Source organism: Lygodium microphyllum, chromosome 14 (genome assembly GCF_053477565.2).
Source record: "Lygodium microphyllum isolate KBCC chromosome 14, Lygodium_microphyllum_v1.1.10, whole genome shotgun sequence".
Classification (NCBI taxonomy): domain Eukaryota; kingdom Viridiplantae; phylum Streptophyta; class Polypodiopsida; order Schizaeales; family Lygodiaceae; genus Lygodium; species Lygodium microphyllum.
The window spans coordinates 36,282,134-36,306,233 of record NC_141148.1 but is presented as its reverse complement, the minus strand read 5'-3'; the positions used below and the strand labels follow the sequence as shown (position 1 = coordinate 36,306,233).

The 24,100-nt window shown below is 40.6% G+C and overlaps 1 protein-coding gene across 2 annotated transcripts; it reads left to right on the top strand.

The window, feature by feature from the left end:
- Positions 1-75: 75 nt before the first annotated feature.
- LOC148025496 (uncharacterized) lies at positions 76-24,007 on the top strand. Of its 2 annotated transcripts, XM_087692661.1 has the most exons (5): positions 81-415; positions 518-736; positions 966-1,254; positions 1,649-1,903; positions 22,722-23,968. In XM_087692661.1, exons 1-4 carry the CDS (start codon positions 275-277, stop codon positions 1,891-1,893), a joined length of 894 nt encoding a protein of 297 aa, XP_087548787.1. In that variant the 5' UTR covers positions 81-274; the 3' UTR covers positions 1,894-1,903; positions 22,722-23,968. The 2 variants fall into 2 exon arrangements, with proteins under 2 accessions (XP_087548788.1, XP_087548787.1); XM_087692662.1 differs by lacking the exon at positions 1,649-1,903 and having other exon boundaries at positions 76-415; positions 22,722-24,007.
- Positions 24,008-24,100: the final 93 nt, after the last annotated feature.

Here is a 24,100-nt window from a genome sequence, read left to right as displayed (position 1 = left end):
TTCCAGAGAAAGCGCACGCCAGGTAGCAAAGGATTTTACACGTGGGACAACTGCCGGGTAAAGCGCACCCGACTGGGCGCTGGCGGGCAAAGCGCACCCGACTGGGCGAGGGAGAAGACACAGAGAGAGAGAGAGAGAGAGAGAGAGAGGGGTCTGATTCCTGCCACCATTGAAACCCGCGCTTTCTCCCGCCTGCCTGATCTTCGTCTCCAACATGCCACCCAGGATCCCGATGATAAGATCTTGAAGTCTTGCACCCTAATTAGCTCCCTCCATGGCCGATTCCCCCCTCCACGAGCTCTCCTCCAGCTCCCATGGACATTCCGACTCGGCCTCTTCCTCCGTCTGCTCTGTCCTCTCCCGCACGCACCCTTGCATCGCCGACGACACGCTCGATGACAGTTGTTCCCCTCCGGTGAACTCATAGCCCCTTCCTTTTATATCAGGTGTAATCATGGTGTTTGTTTTTCCTTTGTCCTGAAGCCCTTTTGATGGTGCTCCGTCCATTACATGGCAGGATGATTGGTCCTCCCCAGATAGCATCTTAGATACTGCGGATACTTGCTGGACAGATGACAAGCATAGCTCTTACCTGAACTTTATTGAGGCAACATTTGTCAGGAATTTGTACCATCGAGAGTATTGTGCTCTCGATTTGTGCGGCAGGGCTCCTCATGAGAATCTAGAAGAGCCAAATTCTGCAGAGTCACAGCTGATACCAACTGCATGCTCACGGGTCGGTTTCAGATATTGTTCTGCCCCAAATTGTGTCATGCTTAATCTTCACTTGCAGCAGTTATATTAGGACCAGTGTATGTACGTGGTGTATGTATGCCCATAAATTTTCCATATAAGTATGCGTAAAATTATGGAGTCCTAATAATCATAAGAAGATTTAAAGACTTACAAATCTGCTCACATACTGTACCTTCAGCTCAATAACTAAGCGATATATGGCTGTGCAGCCTAAATCTTGGGAAAGAGGGGAATCAAAATCATCCTCCAAACCTTTGATGTCTCCTTGTAATGCATGGTTGGTGCTTAAAAACTCATGGCCTCAGACTTGCTGTGTTCATGGTAAGGATAGATCAACATCCGCATATCATGTAAGTGAAATGGAAGAAGGCAAAGAAGTGGGATCACAAACGAATGTAATCCTTCCACCAGCCATCAAGCTTCCTAGCTCTGAGCATACATATAAAGTGCAGCTGCAAAGGGTGAACAATCAGCGATCTGAATCAGACACCCAACCAGGTATGAACCAAACTGTAGATCACTGAAGGAGACCTGGGTTTTTGCACATAGTAATCTGAAGAGATTCATTTGCACCCTAGAATTTAGAGTCTAAAAGTTTATTTCCCAAAAGTTTCTCAACAAACTTCTGAAGGCAAATTCTGGGTGTCCACTTTGCATAGCTGGTTTGCTTGTCCATATACGAGCTCTGCTCACTTTGGTTTGAAACTTCAATTTTTCACATAGGTAATGAGTCATCATGTACCTGCAAGCACAAATGTAACAGTCATCTAAACTTCAACGGGAAGTTTTAATTAAATGTATCCTTTTTTGAGCATCCAGATGTAGAACGTCCCATTCCCAAATGGTCATCATTCCTTTTTCCCCCCTGAAATGGTGATCATTCTTGACCCAGGATCCGAGGACAAGATGGATCAGCTATCTATCTTTGCCAAGATGGATGGAGATTTGAAGGCTGAAATTCTGAACAGAAAGGCTGAGCAGCTTGCTGGCCATAGAGAATCTCAGACTAGATCGTTGGGCACCAGAAAAAGAAGTTTTCAAACCACTACTGAGCAGAGAAGTTCTGGAAGGCAGAAAGCAATAGAGGATTGGTCTGATGGCTGTTATGCACCTGATGAGATCGAACAGGTTTACTGAGCTTTTTAAGGTAAATGCCATGCCCATCTCCTTCCACCCGCGCACCCCCCCCCCCCCCCCCCCCCCCCCCCTCCCTTCTTCTCTCACCCCTGCCCACACCCACCCACCCCATGCATGTATGCATGCACACTCAGTTCGTAATACTTTTATATTGTTGTGGGGAACCCTGAATGGGATGAAATCCCCCATGAAGCGCAAATACAAAATCAAAATATTACAAGCCCCAGCTCATTTCAGAGGCAAGGGTTAAGAGCAGAAGAGAAAAATGTGAAACTGCTTCACTCAGAGTAAGTAGGTGAAAGTTATCTTGTTAGATATTTGATGTGCACTAGTAATTGCTTAGTTGTAAGCACTAAACAATCATTAGAGCCAAAATAACATTATCTAGAACTTGGAGGGTAATAGCGTAGAGCAAAAATAGCTACTTTTCCCTCTTCAATGGTAAAACCATTCTCAAAAGTATTGTATGTACCCATTGTTATAGAAGGATTTGAAGGAAGAGAGACTGACTAGTGATTGTCACCATTGCTTTTCCAGCTTGTTCTTGCATCCCCTGGGTGCCTTTGTTCTTGTTTGAGTGCCATTTTATAGTACCTTGCAAAACAACCTGGTTTTTTACACTCATAACAAGCCTTTGGACAAGGATGAGGATTATCTAGGTTTTATCATCAGATCATAACGAGCCTTTGGAGAACTAGAGTCACGGCAACACAAAATGGTCATTTGCAACCTTAGGAACAGTGAGAATGCCAATCTCCTCTAGTTCCACTCCATATGAAACAATGTTTGTCGGATATAATTGGTATAGGTTCACATGAACAATCTAGGTTTTATCGTCAGATGAATAAACTGAGCTACTATAGTTAACATACCCACCATTACCCAAACAGAGTACATGTCCCCTTTCTATCCTAGGTAATCCAACAAATAAACTCCATAGAGATACCCTCCTATTTTTCTCAAAAGAATTTCCCTATCTCATGTTCTTTATCGCTATGGCTGGGTCTTTAAGGAGCTACACCCATGTCCATGTCAAGGCATCCAGGGATTACATTTGTATATCTCACAGTACACGTACTCCAGATATACTTTGATCTTTGGTGGGAGTAAGGAGATCGCTTTTAGGTACATACAATAGTTGCAGAAATTGTGCCAAGGAAAAAACATGCAATAAAAGTTGCGTTGGCAATGATTAAAGAATCACCAAGGCAGAAAAAAATGACATAAGCTCATTGTAGAATCAAAACAAGGTATGCAAAATGACCAGCCTCATATGCTCTTGCAATAATAATCAATTGTTTAACAAAATCAAGGTTTGAGCATTGGGCAAATTAAAATCATTTTGCAACAAAAGAAAAACGTGCAATCTTATGCCTGCCATGTCATCTTTGGCCCATGCTCATAGCATGGGTTCAATCATAACTTTACTCAGACCTAATTATCCACTTTTCTTTAAACCATCCACTATCAATCAACTAATTTCTTCTTCCAAAGATTTCTCAAGGGACAACCCTCACCCACAGCCAGCCAGCCAGCCACCCCCAACACCCCCCAAAAAGAACTTCCTTTTTCTCTTTGAGTATGGTTTGTGAAAATGTTAAATAATACACTTGAGGAAGAGGTAGAAAGGAAGATGCGTAAACCCCAAATACGGGGAAAGGTTGTGGGGTGGGATTGAAAAAGGCACCCCACATGAGGATGCAAAGTCACTAGGCAACAAAGTGGGGTAAACAAAGGTGCCCATTAGTGTATAACAACACAAAGAACACAATCTGAAGAATGTTGAATGCTAGTGAATGTATGAATGAATGATAATACAACCAATGGTGGCTCAAATCTCCATGTCTCTAGAATCATGACAGAGGTGATTGAGGGTGTCGGATTGTGTGTTGTGCTTGAATGGATCCCAGGGATGCAGCAAGGTGGCCTGCTGGCTGCAAAAATGCAGGGTGCAGTAGTCTGAAAATGGCACTAGGTTGCAAAACATAGGGCTAGATGACTAGGCAACATCTGCTGGAGCTGAATAGAGGACTGGGTAGCAGCTGGAAGAAGAAAACACAGCCACAGCAGCGGAAACAGGTGAAGAACGGCTGTAGACGATGAGCAGAAGCTCCAAAAAGTGTCCAAACTGGCAGGCAACAGCTCCAATCAGATCACCCAGCAGTAGGAACTTTGAAATCAGCAAGGGGCAGCAATCTGATGTCTCCACAAATTGAGGTTTTTGCCAGAAGGTGTGTAGACAATAGTGGGAATGAGGAGAGAAAGTGGTTGTCAACTGAATGATGATAAAGGATAGGATGCACAAACACAAAATTCCTATTTATAGAAGATTTTGGGGCATTTATCCTGCTGTAAAAAATAAATCAATTAATTTTGGGTAATTTTGCAATAATTGCTTTTTGGGGCTGTTTTAAGGAGGGTAAATTAGGGATTAATGTACCTTAGTTATGTCTAAGTGCAAACCCTAATATTAGTGGCTCAACATCATGGTGTATTGGCAAAGAATGGGATAGTTGAGGGAAGATACTGGTCCCAAAATTGCAAATATAGATAAGAATAAAGCCTTCTTGACATATAGGAAAGCACTCAAAGGAGAAAATATGTTGTTGGATGAGGAGATGACTCCCACCCAAATGGCACATAGGAGAGAGCGCACGTCATGCATCCTTGAGGCAAGGAAAGAGGAACAATATGCTGCTTATCGCCATAGGTGAGTGATCATTGCAGAGTGCCAATCTGCATGATGGTGCCTAGCCTATTAGACCTTACATATGATAGTTTGGAACTGTAATGGAGCTTTGAGGTTGGATGCATGAAATTTTGAGGACACATGAACTCAGCCATTGCTATGTACATAAACCCACCAACGTGTGAAGAACAACTTACTTGATGTACATGGATAGAGATGGGAAAGTAGATACTAACTTCAACCTAGGGGGCTTGGAGGGACGAGGGAGTCAGACATTGTAGCTATTTTGTTTAGAGAAGGGTTTCAAGATGTTGTCTATGTGGTGCATAAAGATACATAAGTGAGAAACATGTGGATAAGCGTGCCCATAGATAAGACCTAGTGACATCTATATTATGGTATGTTACTTTCCTCTAGCATACTATAGATTCATCACTAAAGAGAGGTCCTTGTATGCATTTCTTTATCACGACATCATGAGATTCATTAGAATCGAGGATGTCCTACTAGCAAGAGACTTCAATGCTTGTAGAAGAAATAGTTAGTTTGCTTTATATAAGAGAAATAATGAGATATTTTGAGAGCTTGTACTTGATAAGGTGGGGCTATTCAGCTCACCCCAATATAGAGAGTTCATAGGATATGAAACGCACCCATAGGGCCAACTTGCAAGCCTCAAGGCGGCCTAGCCATAGGGCCTCCTTGCAAGCCTCAGTATGGTGCTGCTGCAGCATACTCTACCTCAGTAGTAGATAAGGCCGTGTATTTTTACAACCCGGATATCCAAGACACAACACCTCCAACAAAAGTGAAGACATACCTAGAGGTGGACTTTCTACTATATGCATGTCCTATGTAGTCGAAATCACTATAACCTAGGATTGTAGTATCCTAATTACCATAGCAAATGCTCATATTTGTAGTAGTGCCTTGCATGTACCTCATGATACCCTTTACGTTGCCCTAATGCTTCTGCCTAGGTATAGCCATATAACATACCACAACTCCCACTGCAAATGCTATGTTTGGACGAGTGGCTATCATGGCATACATCAAATTTCCCACTATGGATGCATAAGGGATCTTGGCTATCTCAACCTTATGCTCATTTGATTGGGGAAAATTTGCTTGATTGACTTGCACATGGGAAGATAAAGGACATCCAATCGGCTTAACATCTTTCATATGGAAGCACTCAAGGATCTTTTGTATGTACTCCTTCGATGACAAGTAAAGGAGCCCCTAAGAGTGAATACGCATGATGCACATCCCAAGAATATGTGAAGCTTGCTCCATATCCTTAATCTCAAAGCTCTTCTTGAACTGAGTTTTCAAAGCATCCAGCTCATCATGAGTTGTCCTAGCAATCAACACGTCATCTATATAAAGTGCTAAGATAATAAGGCTACCATCACGATCTTTCTTTGTGTAGAACACTATATTAGGGAATTTGAAAATTCCCATGCACTTTGGGAGTTCCCAATACCTTTATTATTTGACCACATGATCAAATCTTATTGTCTTACTTAAAGGTGGAGTCTACCCTAAATGTTATTTAGGCTACCTTTCCAAATCCCACTTTCAAAAGACCAAATAGTTTCTAGGTGCGAAAAGGATTTACTAGCTAGAGCCCCCCTGGCACCCTAACCACCGCCTACTTAATACGATTCTTGCTAGGAGACCTCTCGCCATTGGAGCTGGTCCATGCTTCCGCGGCGGTAAAAACATCCCCTCTTGGTATGGGGATTTAGCACCTATCCTTGGAGGAGGTATAGGGCTCCTCAAATTTTATCTTGAAATTTAACTAAGGGTATCTAGATTTTGGGGTCTCTAACTTCCCAGATCTTGTAACCAAGTTTCTTAGCCTTAAGTCCGTTTCTTCAACTTAGAGATATTTCCGGTCTTAAAATCTTCTATCAAAGCTATAGATTAGAACTATATCCTTGGCTAGTTTCTTCAGGGTTTTGTTCTTGGTAAATTCGTCTTGAATTCACTAGTCTTCTTTTCTATGGGGTTAACCATAAAGTTCCTTATGATTTCTCTTGAGTTCTAGGTTTTCATAGTTCCCCTAATAGTTTCTAGCCTATAAGATGTTCTTAACTTATTTCTATTGAATTTGAATATAAATTTTTAGAAAAACTTGTGGTACTTGTTTGTTGCACTGCACTCTGGGGTTGTCTCCTGAATTGTTATATTTGAATATAAATTCACGTTGCACTTGTTTATTGCACTGTACTTGGGGATTGTCTTGTGAATTGTTTGAATACTTTCATGGCCTGCTGCAGCTATATGTAGTAAATCTTAGATGCACATGCACATGAGAGAGCACATTCATTAAGCATGCACATTTCTTGCACGCACGATAATTAGGATATTCATCACCAAGTTAGGAACCTTTGGTTGAGTGTGTAAGGTGGATGGGTGAGTTAGAGGGTCATGAAGGACGCTGCCAATTGTGAGATGGGTTGTTTTTATTTGGTTAACATCTTGAGGACCATCATTTCCAGAGAGATTGTGAGATTTTGGATGAGTGGAGCGGAGTATGACATATTTTCTTGCTGAGAGTTCAGAGATGAGGTTAAGGATTTAAATATTCTAGGAATTTTGTTTGCATTATGCATGACGCACGAGCACTTGTAGATAGGCTAGGCACAACTTCTTCAGTACATACATAATTTTTGAGTGAGCATTGATTCATTGGTCGCATATCATGGATCCTACATTGCACAAATCATGAATGATTGGGCACGAAGTTCATTTTCATAGCATATTTCTGCTAGGTCACTTTGTATGAAATTGATAGCAGGAGGAAATTTATCAAAAAGTATTGAGAGGTGTTATGAAGGACATTAAGATGATTACTGCAAAGCTTCAGGTTGAATCTTGACAGGGATATCTGGTATTCCTATTATACTGGGTCACTTTTGAAAAAGAAGTGAGGCCCCATCCAGTTCTTCTAAGGATAGGCAATTCAAAGACAAATTCTTCACATGATCTCAGCTATTTATCAAAGGCATACAGAAAGGATACAAATCTATACTAGTATGGGTCCTCTTAGTAGTAGTGCTACTGTCTGAAGCTTCAAGGGAGAGGGTGATTGAGAAGTCAAAACAAGAGGACCCTTTTCATGAAAGCGAGCATTGCATGTCTTTAAAGTAGCTCTTAGAGCAGGAGACAAAATGACAAGTGATCTTCAACAGGATCCCAAGAGTTCTAAAGTTGTTAGAACAATAGTCATGCCAGTTTCATGACCAAATAGAACATGTATGTAGAGAAAGAAGCACACTTATTAGGCCTAGAGAATAGTGAGATACTGTTCAAGAATGCGGAGAAGGAAACCAAAAGTGGGAAGCTTTTTTCCTTTTGTATGGCATCGGATTGCAAACAATGATGTTGATAATTCAGCTAAATCTCTTATCAATATAGCAACATGGCGGCTTGATTGAAGGCCAGGATGGCAATGTTTAATAATAGGAAAATGGCAACTGAAGATGCAAAACGGCCGCATAAGAAACAAAATATGGCGACTGCCTCGGAAGGAGGCGGCATATAATGGCAACTAATAGACAAAGAGCAACTGTTTAATATGTAGGCAATGGGGCAGCTGGTGAAGAATGTGGGTCTAGCACCATCAATGAGTAATGAACTACCTCCAAAAATTCATAGCATGAAACCTAGGTACATATGATTGTACACCCCTATATATAACCACATGCCCCAATGGTCAAAATAGAATGGTCTACTGCTAAGCCAATCACTCTACTTGAGATCTCAAAACTCTTGAAATTCAAAATCAAGATTTGAGAACCGATCAAGTAATCCACAATACTTGCTCCCTTATTATTACAACATGTAAAACCATTTGATTCTAGCCACTATGATAGTCTATTAAGAATGGCTAGAAACTAAATAAACACCAATTACATTAAACATAGCTCAAATCGAAGTGCCAAAGCATATCATAAGCTTAAGCATCCAAGCAACAATACATGAGCACATGAGTAACAGTAGAAGCATAAATGAGCTCCAAACACTAAATGAAAAATGTCTATACCTCTATACACTAGATCTAATGTATGTGATCATAATAACAAAGGTTGGGAAGCTTCAAAATGATATCCAAAAGCAAGTATCCAATTTCCATTAAATTGTTTTAATTCCCGCCCAACTTCCTCATAGGGCCTTAATAGCTGTGGAATCAATCTTCTTTTCGTCTTGCCTTTGTTGCTATTGTTGTAACATTTGGATTTGTTGTTGCTGAGTCTGCTGCAGTATGCGCACCAATTGTTATAGAGTATCTCCTGAAGAATCCTCCATCTTGGAGTTATCTTACACCGACCTTCACGTCGGGTTCACCAATGTCATAGCGCGGAGGGTTGAAGGTCACCACAGGGGTTTGACAAGAAAACTGAACAAGATAGATGGAGATATATCTTCAAGAGATAAGTAGATTACAGTGAATGTTTAAAGGTTCAAGAGGTACTTCACGGTCAATCATAGGGGTTTGAGAGAGAAAAATGTATGGGGGTTCAAGAGCTTAGACTCCGGAGATGATAGAGATAAGAGAATGGTTGAAGGTTTCAAGCCAAGTTCTTGAAGATATTAATAGAGCTTCTAACTACATGTTCTTAGCAAAGATCACAAGAGTATTATCTCATAAGTTCTAACTTAAATCAAGCTTGTTTTCTTGACTGTAAGAGCAATCACAAATTATAAAATCAAGTACAATATGTTGTCATGTATCATAAACAACTTTGCATCCCATCATTCATACATGACGCCATAGCATGAATCAACTTTGCAATGATTACATTCAATGTAGATTGTTAGGGACAAAAGCTTATGAGTTAATTGCAAGGCTTGTAGGGCAAAGAGATTTGCTTCAAGAGAACTTCAAATTGAGTTCCTGATAAGGATAAGTTACCACATCCAAGAAATAAGAGAAAAAGCTCCTCTTAATTCAACTCAAAGCATCTATGAATGATCTACAAGCATTACCTTGCCACAGGGGCGCATAATACTTGCATATTTTGACAAGATGTCTTCTGTAGAGTAATAAATGAATTAAAAGAATACTACTGTAGCTAATTCTCTGAATATGGCTAAAGATATCAGTCCCAAATCAGCCCACGGAAGAGAAGGGGTTCGAAGAAATAGAAGACATAGAAGAATACTCATAGAAAGAAATAGAAAATGTATAAGAATACTAACAGAGATGAAGTGTGTTAGTTTATTCCTGCATTATGAGAAGATAAAACTACTGTAGACAAAAACGTGTATAAAATAATATATTCATCTATGCTGCTCAAATCGCTAATCTGATGCTTCCATTGGCTCCGAAAGCGAAAGGGGGGTAAAATACCAAGATATCTGACCAGAATTCAGCCAGATCACTCCTTCTTCATCTCCCACTTTGGAGTGGTGTTCATTGCCTAAAAATAGCGATCGCGCATTGCGCGATTTCGCCAATCTCTCTTTTTACATAAAATCCTCTCAAATTAGCTAAAAGCTACATGCTTTCTTTTACTTGTTATCATAATCTAGAAGCTGTTTACAGTTTTATGGATTTCTACAAGAGATAATATCTAAAATATCAAAATTTGACTAAAACTTTTTCAAAAATCTAATATTTTTGAACCATGGACACTAACACTAATGTCTAAAATGGCATTGGCTCTCTAAATCAATAAGAAAGCCACACTCTAGATTTTTTTACACGGTGTGTGCGTAGCGGCACGACAACGAGTAGTGATCAAGAGCAAGCCTCACTCATAACCCAATAACGAGACGTTAAGGAGTGCCGGTTGCAATGCTGCGTCATCATGTCCTTCAGAACACCACCACCATTGCATTTTGAATAGCAAAACTGCCTACGATTTTCGTTTACCACCATAAGCCATTATACTACATTGCTACGATACTCTGATCCACAGAATGGTTGGTATGGTGATGATTGTAAAGATACGAGCATGCTTCTAAGGGGTGGTAGATGTGGTATATGCACACATAGACATGCTGAGACACACTTTAGATGCTTAGTCTTGGAAAAAAAGTAGGAATACCTGGCTAGATTGAAGATAGAGATGTGTTCTATGTTCTTGAGACAAGAGAGCAAAGGAACATAGAAGAGGCTTCATGAGAGTCAACTGGCTATATAGATTGCTAGACCTAATGATTGGCATGGATACACCTACGTGCTTATGATATCCTAGGTAAGGACCCCATACTCCTCTCCCTAATTGGTCATAGGGGTCATGAAGTGACATAGTGTGAATACACTAAGGACACTTTGGGGTTAGGATAGTCAAGTCCTATTTATAGGACTCAAGGCCCTATTGTGTACATTCATTGTGTGATCAAAACTCTTGGACTCTTAGCCTGTTGGCTAACTACACCGAGATGGTATGGGCTAATGGTATGGGATGCTAACCCTTGCAATGTGGTCACAACTCAAAGTGTTGCTAGCTTCTAGGCTTGGGAGTGAGCCAATTGGACTCTATAGCTAGGAGGTGAGTATGATGTCAAGGGACGTAACATTTTTCCCCTTATGAATGATTGTTGTCCTTAGCAATATCCTTAGGAATGAAGTGAGAAAAATGGCTCTTCAATGAACTACCCACTCCCAAGTAGCCTCTGTCTTTTTGTGGATTTTCCACTTGACCAAATACTCAGGATAAATAGTTTGATGGGATCATTTGGTTCTAAGATCAAGAACCAATTTGGATTCGAGTGGTATTTTTGAGCCACGAGACTTCCTCAATCAAAACAATCAGCTCACCTTGTCCCAATTGTTCTTTAAAATGACTAACATGGAACACAAGGTGAACTCTGATTTTCTGAACATAAATCTAGCTCATAGGATACGCTATTTATCTTTTTGGTAATCTGGAAAGGATCACAATATCTCGAATTATCTAAGTCCACACCTTATAACATGTTTATGTCCTCGATTATTGAAGTTTCCTTCTCTAGGAGGATTTTGAGGAGCGTTACCATAGGTGTTTGTTCCCTTATTGGGGCATTGAGCATAAAATTGGCTTGATTGGTTGCAATCATAGCAACATGCCCCACTATTCTGATTTTTATTGTTATTATTGCCATGGTTCTGGGAAGTACTAACAAGATTTATATGGCCTTAATAAAACTCTATGTTGGTAGTCTTCTCTAGCTCTTTTGCCATAAGAAAACTTGTGAAACCTATTATATTGCCTTGAAAGAGTAGCCACCAGTGGTTTTTTCCTCATCAAGGCATCTTCCAGTTTTGTGGGCCTCATTGCTTCTAATTTTCCATTGAGAGATGGATTTAGACCTTGACAAAAATGTGCAACCTGCTAGCTCATGGACATGTGGGGCACATACATTGTTGTATGCATCATTCTCATGTTTGGTATATGGATTCCATTTCTTGAGCATTCTTTCTGAGTTCTCATTCTTGCAGTGTTCTTTTGTGTTTTGCCGCTCTTGTCTTTGTGTTCAGCAGTTTATTACAGCATCTATTTATGTTTCCATTGCTACATCCACTTCTTACATGGTATCTGATTTTAGGATCTATGCTCCTGCTGTATTTTTCTGCTGATTTCAGGTCTTCATCGACCCTCTGCTGATCTGGCAACTACTATCTCCTGTCATCGTCATGTTCCCCACCCTCTAGAGGCTGTGGTTTTGGTCTCAGTTGTCTGCATTTCCCAAATTTAAAAATATTTTCTTGCTGAGTAATCTGTGTTTTCATGGACAGCTGCTGCATTTATAGCATTTGATGCTTCTTAAGGCTGGGTGATAGCATCTTCTGCTATTTGATAATGTTTGTTGGTTGTATTTCATCTTTTGTAGTCGATCTCAATTTCTATGATCGACTTGTATCAACTGCTTATGAACTCTATTTTTGTGCAATCTGTGCTCTTGGTTTGGCTATACTCTCTTCCTATCCTCTCTAGAGGGCTCGTCTCTGTTGTTCCACTGATGACAAGTTACATGCCCCTGATTATATCACATGAAGTGTTGTTATAAAAGCACGGTTTGTGCATAAGCAGTTATGGTACATGGTGTCCGGAGTTTTTGAGTGTCCTACATGTCCTACTCCTCTTCTAGCTGAATTCGACGAGGAAAACTATGAAGAAGCCCTGCTCACATGGGATAACAATGATACCCTTGCTTATTTTGCTTTTCTTCATTGTATCTCCAAAGAATTCCTTCCGGTGGTCACCTCTTGCACGACTACTCTAGAGATTTGGGTGAAACTTTAGATATTGTACAAGGCTCCTTCGCCTATACATGCTATCACTCTTTATGGACAGCTCCAGTGGATGAAGTTTGAGCAGAAGGATATGATTCAATCTTTCTTACTTCATGTCGCATAAGTACAGGACCAACTTTGACACATGCAGCGTGCCCTTCCAAAAGCTCATATTGTGGGGATTGTGCTCTACAAGCTCCCTCCGCAGTTTGATGGAGTGACCAATGCTTTGAGGGCTCAAACGTTATCAACACCCATCAATTTTCTACAAATGTCCTCAATATCCTTGATGCTTCTTGAGCATGAGACATCATTGCATTTACAGGGGAGGTTTCCATCATAGACTAGTAGCTCTAGGGAGGCTTTTACAGTTTCAGAGAGGGATGATAGGAAGAAGAAGTTAAAGGCCCAGTGTTATCACCTTGTTATCACTGTGGTAAGAAGGGATATTCAAAGATTGCAAAGAGTTAGCGGCTTGGAGGAAGAAGAAAGAGAAGAAGTAGGATACAAACTCTTCTACCTAGTCATTTGCGTCCTCCGACTTGGCTACTCAGATCCTTTGGGCCAAGACCAAGGTGCGGACAGGATCATCTTCTTCAAATTGTGGGAAGGGCTTGACAGCCCCTCCTGCTTTCCAATATAGGTGATGTGGTCATTCCTCATGACTCTCTAGTGCCAGAGAGGGTGTGAGAGGGTGGTGAGATGGGGCAACTACGCATCATCTATACAGATATACAATTGCATAGGTTCTAGAGAGGGACTTTCCTAATGCATTGACTAAAGTTTGGGAGGTTCAAATCCTGGAGCTAGGATTGATACCTAGGTTCATGATGGTTTGTTACTTAATAGAGATTGTGATTAGCTCCTAGTCCGAGCTCACATGACTTTGACAGTCTGGGGAATCCATGAACACCTATGTTTAGAGGCATTTTTGACAATATGGTCTTGTATACTACTATAAGACATTGTTGATATAGAGAGAGATCTTATATGACTTCTCTCTATTTTTCAAGAGCTGGTACAATCAACATTGACATAGGTTCTCTCCGAGGCACCTTGGTGGTGGCTTGATCACCCATTGCTTGGGTATCCAGGGTTCTTGTCTACTGATTCTTTATTGTAGTGTCTATGATGAGTCATTATCATTGTATCATTGTATTGTATCAAATTCTTTATTATAGTGACTATGATGAGTCATTATCATTGTATCATTGTATTGTATCATATCACCCATGATCTAAGAGAGGGTGCTAGCAGTTTGGACAACTCATGTATAAGCTAGACATGACTAGGTTATTTACACATTTTTCTATGGTCATTGTGATGCTTATTTTGGGCATTTTATGTTAGCCAACATGATCCTATTTTGGCATTTTTTTCTCCTATTTATACCAAGCTCCCTCCTCATTTAGTCACATCATCACCTATAGGTTCTGTGGTGAGAGGGAGTTGGTGTCAATGCCTACAAGCCAGTGACTTACTATTGTACACATCATTCTTGTGTTTGGTATATGGATTCCATGTCCCGAGCATTCTTCTGAGTTCTCATCCTTGCAACGTTCTTCTGTGTTTCTTCTCTCTTGTCCTTGTGTTCAATACTTTATTACAGCATTTGTTTATGCTTCCATTGCTGCATCCAGTTCTGTCAGCTTTCTCACTCAGACTAAGCTGTTTGAGAAGCACATGAGATGGGTAAATGTTTTGTCTATGTTACATTTTCAGATAGTGCATGTGGAAGGGAAAAAAATGTTGTACTATATGCATTACAAAGGGAAATACAAGTCTCAGCCAGAACCACAGGTTTCAGCCATGTCTATTGCATATCATCAAGCTTTAGATGGGATGAAGACACTGTCATAGTTGTCTACATCTCTTGGATGGATAGTCTAGTCTGATCGGTCTTGTCAAGTACAACTCATCGATGTATGATGGCACCCGATCCAACCTGTTTGATCGTTTTGAAGTGCCTCTTTGTGACCATTAGTGGTTACTTTTGGGGTTGTTGTAGGTGTTGTTTAGGCCTCTTCTCCTGTAAAATATACTTACACACACTCCCAAGATCTCTCTCTCTCTCTCTCTCTCTCTCTCTCTCTCTCTCTCTCTATAGATTCTCTCCCTCTCTTCTCCTTTCTCGTTTCAATTTCAAGTTTCAAGCTCCAGCTTTCCAGCTCTCTACTCTCAAACTCTCTTTCATCAAGCTCTGTAACCCCCTACTCCCTCAAGTCTCCCCTCTCTATCCTCTCTATGCTCAAGCTCTATCCTCTCCACCCTCTCATCTTCAAGCTATCAAGCTCTCCATCCTCTCTATCCTTGAGCTCTCCATATGTAAACTCTTAGTGTAAAGACTCTAAACATTTGAAGTGTATTGTTTTAAGTCCCAACATTAATTATAGGCCTAAAAGTTATTCATTTGATGTAGAATCGGACATACATCCAAGAGCTGTTAGTTTGATTAAAACCATACTAGTATCGAATGGCACTAGTTGGACACCATCAAAGGTCACAACCATGGGCATAGTATACCTGTGATGAGGACTTTGCAAGGCTTTTTTATTAGCTCATTGATGATCATTGCCATGATAAATATGTTCGTAAACATGGTTGTCTTTGTGTCACAAAGCAGCTTATGCCAAAGGTAATGATTAAAATTCATGCACCACCCTATGTAGGGCATCAAGGTATCGATGCTTTAGTAAAATCAATTTGAGAGTTTCTTTTGTTGGCCAGCTTTGAGATGTGATGTGGTTGCATTTGTAAGGACATGCTTAGTATGTTAGAAGGTCAAGTATGTTAGTTAGAAGGCACTGGCTGCTACAGCCATTGCCTATTGTGATTGAACCATAGGAAAGCATTGCCATGGAATTTATATTTGATTTTCTAGGATGGCCGCATGGAATGATGGTATAGGGACCATTATTTGTAGATTCAGCAAAGAAGCCCATTTCATTCGAGTCAAGAAGAGAACTAAGGTGGATCATATGGCAAGATTGTTCATGTTGAACATCTTTAAATATCATGGTATATCTTTGAGAACATGGGAATGACTTTAAACTTCTCATCTTCATTTCATCTACAAATAGATGGAAGAATATCCCTCATTGGTTGAGTATGCTTATTGTATCATTATGCATAGTTCCAATGACAAGGCACCATTTAAAATAGTGAAAGGGGGCTAGAAAGCCCCACCCATTTTGCATACCAAAGATAAAATCTTTGAAGTTGACAGGTTTGTAGAGAATATGGATGAAGCTTACAATAAGAAAATCAGGTTTTCTCTCCAAAAGGCACAAGTAAAGTAGAAGTAGCAGCTAATTGTCACTGCAGAGCACTAGAGTTTGCATTGCATGACAGGGTGCTTCTGCACTTCGAAAGGTCATGCTTAATAAAAGGAAAAGCAAAGAGAGCTTGTTCCCTGAGCTCAATATGCAGTATTATGGGTTTTTTCAAGTTTAAAAGAAGATCAACAAGGTGTCTTATAGGCTTAAGCTACCAGATCATTGGAGGATTCACAATGCATTTCTTGTGAGTTTTCTTAGACCTTTCCGTGGGGGATGTGCTAGAGGATGTTAGTGATGAGTTCAGCCATAGGTTGAGGAAGTCCAGGAGATTTTGTTCCAGAACAGGTTTTGGCACACAAGGAAAATAATGTGAAAGGTATAAGTGTCATGTTGCTATATGATGAAATTTTAGAACTGTTAACCGATGGATGCAAAATGGATGGAAGTGAGTGATTTTGCAGACTCACCCCAGATTTTGTAAGGTTATCTCGAGGCATTCTAGTTAGAGCAGATTTCAGTTGTGGCTCATTCAGTTTCAGCAAGGGCACACCTGGAGAATAACCTAATGCCTACGCTATCTCACTACAGACAAGCTCAGGCATCTAGCAGTCACTTCAATGCACTTTATGTGTCATCTCATGTACTTTTTGTGGTCAGTACATCAGCTTTGCAACTTCTATGATTGGTGGTTTAGAAACTAGTTTTTACAGTTGTGTATGATTGCTTACCTAAGTATTGAGTATCATATTGAAACTGCGGTTTCACTTACATGTTGGGACACATTTACGGACAATTGTAGATTGAAGATTATGTTGGGACATGTTTATGGAAAACATCAGTTTGAAATATATGTTGACACATGCTTATGGAAGAGCAGCAGATGTACTTGTTGCTTGGGTCATTTTATCACATATATTTGGCTTCTAGTATGCAACATGCTTATGATAGAGTAGCAGTTGTACTTGTTTCTCAGGTCATTTTGTCAAATACACCTTATTTTCTGTATGCCTTTTTGGATCCTACTTCAATGCAATGCAATCAAGGATGATGCCATATTTCAAGAGGGGTATATGTAACTAGAATGGGAATTAACTTTAATATTGTCAACTAAATTGAATAATAAACTTAAATTGAAATATTGTTTCTGAGTTCAGGTATCCTTAGCTCCTCGCATGTGAGAACATTGCATTGCTAGTAGGTATAAAAGCACAAGACGAGAGCAGGTCAAGGGAAGCTCCACTCCAGGATTTGTAGGGGTTGATTTAGGCTTTGGGATGAGTTTTCCCCAGTATGCTATGTGAAACTTTCATTAATTGAAAGTTTGGACCGTATAAATTAAGTTCAACCAAAGCGTGGTCTTGTGAGCAGCTTACTTAAGCCAAGAAGGCCCAATAAATTAGTTGTGGTATTTTCCAAGCTCCATCTTTAAGAAGCATTTGGAATGATAGAGTAGCTATTATGTACCTTCATCTCTCTCTTTTCAGCACTCACAAGTTGGCTGCAGCAAAAAATGGCAAGTTTGGGTACTGAATTTCTTCATTTTCAGCCATGGAGAAATTTAGGGCAACAGTCCTGTAAGGGCTGGACAGCATTATTACAGATAGATGAAGCTTGTGAGGAAAAACCATGAATAGGATGCACAGGGATCAGCTCTTGTATGCTGTCATTTTCATATTACAAGGATTGACTCTCTCTTCTTAGTTGACTCTTTACCAAGAACGCTTTTGGACAAGTTTGTTGCAAACAAATTGTGAATTTCACAGTTCAGTTGCATGAAAAGCTTGGGAATGTTAAGGAAATGCAAGCAGGGCCTAAAGGAATGCATTTGTCAGATATTGGAGAATTTTCCACTTCTTTTAGGGCTGGAATATTCTGCTGATTCATGGCTATGCGGAATTAGGGTATGCAGCTGATCATCAGAACAGATCAGTTGTACATAGTCAAAGCCAATCCCTTCAGCAAATTAAAGAAATCTGCAAGGGGCACCATGGTTGGGGCCCAACAGCTGTCATTGTACATGAGAAGGAGCATTCTAGCTCCTATTGGTAAGTTAAAATTGTTTGCTCATTTGTTGCTGGTGGAGGGGGAGGAGTCAAAGACAAAGGAGGGGTGCCAATCGGTAATCTAGAAGGAAGGGTCGGGGCTGATGGCAGGGGGGAGGGGGTCAATCAATGACAAAGAACCACCTGTAGTAGAAGAACCGTCAATTGGATCATTTGAAGCTGCAACCTCACCAAATACCATATTCTTGTTCACCTCAATCTTTCATTTCGTCAAGTCATAGAGCTTGTAGCCCTTTGTGGTCATCCTATAACCAACGAAGATAAATGCCTTTGACTTTGGATCGAGCTTGCCTCCTTTATTCTTGACCACATGGACATAGGCATCGCACCCAAAGATGTGAAAATGTCCTGTAAAGCCAAAATCAAAGACCTATTACGGATATGGACTGCTATAGCAACCGCCTCACCCCAAAGGAAATGAGAAATTCCTTGATGCTCCAATATTGAATGGGCCATCTCAAGCATGTTCCTATTGGCACGCTTCACCACACTATTCTCAGATGGTGTATTTGGATGAGAATACTCCATCCAAATCTCTCCTCTTTGTGAAACTTGTTAAAAACTTTGGAGCAAAACTCTCCTCCATGATTTGCTCTTACACTCACTTTGAAAGAAGTTTGCATTTCCACAAACACCATCCAATCACAAAAGTAGGAGTATGTCTCACTTTTTTACTCTAGAAGATAAGGCCACACACATACCTACTAAAGTAATCAGCAACAAGCATTAAATATTTGGCCTTCCCAATGGAGACCGCGCCGACAGGTTTACACAAGTTAGTATGCACCAACTCAAGTAGAGTAGTGGCCCTACGACAAGCAACAAGTCAATATTCTAGGTGAAGACCATGCACATATCTAACTATGTCAAACCATGGATAGAAAGAAGGTTAAAACCTAAATCTAGTACATAAAGGAGTTTGGCCAATGAAGCCTATCTATTTGGTAAAAGGGGAATAGTCCCCACTCTACGGATGGGTATAAAAGAGCTTTCACCAATGGTGACTGAACTCCCTCTAGAATGGAATCCCAAAGCCAATCTTGTCGGTAGGTCGTATGTGAAGAGGCCCCACTGTCAACCAGCCATGGCTTCTCAAATCCTTTGAACCTTCCTCAAATGAGGGCAATCCTGCTAGCATTTCTCCTCCGGATGAGTGCCCTTCCCACAGTATGGGTACTTGAGCTTTGACTTCTTCTCATCCTTCTTGTCATCTTGTCTCTTGTTGTTGTTGTTTGCCTTCTTATTCCCCTTCTTATTTCCCCTTCTTGCACTTCTGATAAAAGCTTTGGTAGAGCCGAATCCAATGGCTCCTATCTCTTTGAGACGCTTGTCATGCTCCAAGACAAGTGGGGCGAGCTCCTCCTAAAGAAGAGTTTCATAAACATCTTACTTAGGAGATGGCAGCTGGGTAAGAACCATTGCCATATCATCCGAAGATATCCTCCGACCAAGGGATGCAAGCTCATCCCCCATATTCTTCGTTTTATTGATGTGATCCTTCATAGAAGGAGAATCTTCAACTAAGAGCATTCAAAGCTTCTTCTCCAATGTGATATGGTGGGCAAAAGTCTTCTGATGGTAGAGAGAAGAAAGCTTTGTCCACACTTCTGCTGCCATCCGCAACTTGCATACAAAAATAAGGATAGAATCTTGCAGGCTCATAAAGAGAAAGGATTGAGCCGATTCCAATGGGCAACACAATCCATAGTCAAGCCAACTGCAGGATCCTCCATAGGATGAGGAATGGAGGTAGTACAAAGATTGAAAGTGTCAAGGATACACTCCAGTTTGCAAGACCAAAGGGAGTAATTAGATCCATCCAATTGATCTTCTTTTGGGAGGGAAGGGAGAATGGGCACTTGAATAGAAAGTGCCATCATAAACATTCTAGGACCAGAAGGACGGGCCTTATGGGAGAAATGGAGAGAGGGGGGAGGTGAAGACTACTTTAATCTTCAAGACTTGTCAAAGATGGTGCCCATTTAGAATGGGGCTCTAACCTCCAATCTTTGTGCTGACTATGTCACCTATCTGAAGGAGTATGGATAGACTCCTCATCTAAGCCATCAAAACCATTGAACTAGTGGTACTCCATCTCTTTAGAACTGCAAACACACTAAATCTGCTACGTTTTGCTGTAGAAGGGCCTGAACAGAGAGAATAATCAACTTACACCTGCACAAGAACAGCTGTAGATGTCCCACCTTGGTTGAAAGCACCTGAGCAATGCAGAAAATCTACATTTTTTTGCAGTAAACAGTAGTTTAAAAATTTGTGTTTTCAGCAACAAGGTGGTCTCCTCTATTTGGAACCTCTGTGTCCTCACTAGGCGATGATACCATGTGAGAGTGTGCAACAGAAGAGGGACACAAATACGGGCTGGGGAGAAAAAGAATGTAGTTGGCCAACCAGCTTCTTGAACATGAAAAAATGTTCTTGAACATGAAAAAATGTTGTTGCTGACTTCCAGGCTGGCTGCCAACGAAAAAGCTGGAAACTCCCTACTGCACAGTGTGAACCTGACACTCACTGAAAAAGAAATGTAGACAGACTGAATGCTCTAGAACAGTCAAAGCTCCAATGTCTCCATCAGACTCTAATGGAGCTCACAACTAGGAGATAACTAACTGACAACATGGCAGGCTAACATAACACATTCCTTCATGCAGAAGATGACTGACCAACAACCAAGAGATCATGGAGCTCATAACCAGGAGATGACTGACAGACAAAATGGTAGGCTAACAGAACACATTCCTTCATGCAGTCAGAGATCATCCTACAAGCTTTAAACTCTTCACCTAGAATTTGTCTAGATTGCTGTCTAAGCTTTGTCATGGAACTGCATGGGTGGATAGAGCCATCATTTTATCACTTTGTCTTCAATTAAGGAAATCTTAGTTCATTTGCTATGTACTCTCTATTCTTTGCTCAGATTTTGTTTGCTTGGTTGTGTAATTTTACAAGGATTGGGGCAAAGAGGATGGAAAAAAATGTGTAGTAGCACTCAAAGGGGTTGATACAACTCCTGCAGAGCCTGGATGGACGATGAAAATGAAATGGTGAAAATCACTTTAATAGGATGATCCCTTTGATGATGGTGAGGAATGTACTGCTCTCCATGATTGGGAGAAGTTGAAACATCAAATGTTAGCTTGCATTCACTATTCAGCCCAAATGCTCATGATACCTCTAATACCATGTGAGAAAAATTGGGCTAATCAAATACACTTAAGTGTGAACCCCTTGAATGACAAATGAATCCTTAGAGAAGTGAAAAGTACAATGATGATAGGAATGAGTGAGTGAATAGGTACAAAAGGCACAAGGGAGGTACAATGCGGTAGAGTAGGGGCCACTGCAAAAGCAGTTGGAGCAGAGGCAAAGTCTTGATGTGAAAGACTGTGAAGAGCACACATGCCTTAGGGTCTCAGGTCCAGGCGATGTGATGCAAAGGTGGAGTTGGATGATGCCATGAACAACAAAATGGAGTGTCTTGTCACTCATGTGGATCTGAAACAGAGCAGCCAGAGTCAGCACTCGAAGGAAGGGGTGTGAAGCTGCAAAAATGGAAGAAGAAGAATTTTTGTGGTGGCTGTAGGAGTGGTCTGGAGTGCCTGGAAGCAAGGAGGCCAGAGCAGCTGCAATTTGGAGCAGGACAGCTGTGTGGATGCCTAGACCAGTCGTGATGATGACATGATAGAAGTATGGCAGACTGAACAAAAGGAAACAGTTCGAGCTGATTTTGAAGAAAATTCCCAGATAGGGAATCTTCAAGAGATGGTAAGAAAGAATGTCTGGTGTATACTTGGGAAGGAAAATTGGCCTAATGAAAAGTCAAATAATTTTGTGTACTGGAGATACACTAAAGGGCCCAAAATCTAATCCAAGCAATGAAGAGTAATAAATCTGCCAACTGAGAAGAAAGTGAAGTTGAAAGTCCAAAATTTCTGCTTGGCAGATTGGATTTCTAAGAAATCTGACAATGTGCTCAGCAAGGACTTCATAGCTGGACATAATGACAACAAGTGACAAATTAGTCTCTTACTGTTAGAACACCTTTTTTAGAAGAAGCTGATGTAATACCCCTTTTTTCATATCATGTCCCACAGGGAGTGCACCCAGCAATCATCTCCACCAAAACACTCTTTGTTTGACAGTAATCTTGTAGAAGTGAAAGAGTTCCCTTGCCACCACCTTCTAGGCTAATTTATCTGGCGCAACTGATTTCCATGAGCTTGTATCTACAGAGGAAGAAGAAACTGGAAGCACTTGGTTGCCATAAGTTGATGAACAGGACAGAGAGGAATCCCATGATACGTTTATTTAAAATAATGTGCAATTATGCAAACAGATGAGATGAGCTTTGTAATCTCTCTCCTAATATGTCTATAATACATTTGAAGATCCATCTCTGTATTGTATTTGAAAAAGAGAAGACAAAGTCTTTATCATCAAGCATGTCTCCCACACACAAATGCATGCACATGTGCGCACATACTTGCATGCATAATACTCACTGGATTTTGTCTAATAATGTTTTGTAAAATCTATGTCGATTGCAGGCAAGCACACCGGATTATATTGCAGTCTTTGTAAGCATGGGTTGATGGTGAACCATTCACTACATTGATCAGGAATGGTTGAAGACTGCCAATTTTTTATAGCCCACAGTTTTGGAACAGACAGAATGCGAAAAGTTAAAAGTCCTTTCAAGAACAAGCTGGAAAATGGAAAGTGTTAAAAGTCATTCAAGGTAATTTGCACATAGTAGCTAACCACAGAAGCAGTACTGCTGTGATGAATAGGCTGACTCTGGAATTACCTACTTTCTCAGTGACAGCTGACAAGCCTTATCCCCTGGCTTGGAGTATAATTCTGTTTGGCTGGAAAAACTGCAGTTGCATGCATTATACTTTGAATGCCTTGAACAATTGTCCGTATCATTGAGCATATCTTCCTTAGGACAAAATTGAAGTGATCACACAAGACCTGATCTCCTTCCCTAATTAATCTCATAGGAAGGAGATCCCCATTGAAAATGTAGCTTTGAGTCCATACTGATGTGGTTAGACCACTTTTGAGCATAAGAGCATTTTCTCTTTAGAGGACAAGTCATGGCACTGAGGTTAATGCATTAACTGGTCTCTTTGGAACTTTATTAGATGCCCACAGGTTGCTATCTGTCAGCTAGTATGTAAGCTGGTATGTAAGGGGGCTGTAATGAAGGCTGCCTGACCTTGTACTGTGTGTCGGTAGGTGGAGAGGATGCCCTAGCAACTAGAGAATCTGCGTTTTTGCTTTCTGGTAAATGAAAACCTTTGCACTGAAAGCATCACATCTTAGTTTGCATTCCTGTGCTAAAGATTGAATGAATCATACTAAAGCAGGATAGAGGTGTTCAAGATTACATGGCACTTAAAACATTCAGTTGACTGGTGAGACCTCCACTCCCCAATGCTGCCACAGGCAATATTCAACCTCCCAGCCTTCAGCCCTTTTGGCTGCTGGCTTAATCCATAGTTTGCACAGACTATGGACAAACATTGTAATTGTCAAACTATACGTTTTGATATCTTAATTCTGAGAAACAAAATATCATATCTGACAACATAATATTTTGACGTCTGACATTTATTGGCATTGTCCATAAGGGCATGCTACTGTAACGATTGAACTGCGTTCGTGCTTTGAGCAAATTGATCAACTTTAACTTAGCTAAAGTCCTTTAGGGCATTCTTGCTTTGAGCAAATTGACTTAGCTAAAGTACATTAGAGCATGAGATAATTCTGTTTCATTCCTCTTTTTACTCTTTTTTCACAACTAAAGTTCAATCTTCCTCTCCTCTCTCTTTCATTTTCTTTTCCAGAACTAAACTCTCTCTCTCTCTCTCTCTCTCTCTCTCTCTCTCTCTCTCACCCACAGGCAAGCAGCCCTTCCGGC

What these genes read in the sequence shown, in the direction of transcription:
- LOC148025496 (XM_087692661.1), top strand. Translation starts at nt 275, where the DNA reads ATGGCCGATTCCCCCCTCCACGAGCTCTCCTCCAGCTCCCATGGACAT. An exon ending in ATGACAGTTGTTCCCCTCCG is followed by an intron (nt 416 to 517) that starts GTGAACTCATAG and finishes ATTACATGGCAG; the next exon opens with GATGATTGGTCCTCCCCAGA. An exon ending in TGAATCAGACACCCAACCAG is followed by an intron (nt 1,255 to 1,648) that starts GTATGAACCAAA and finishes TTCTTGACCCAG; the next exon opens with GATCCGAGGACAAGATGGAT.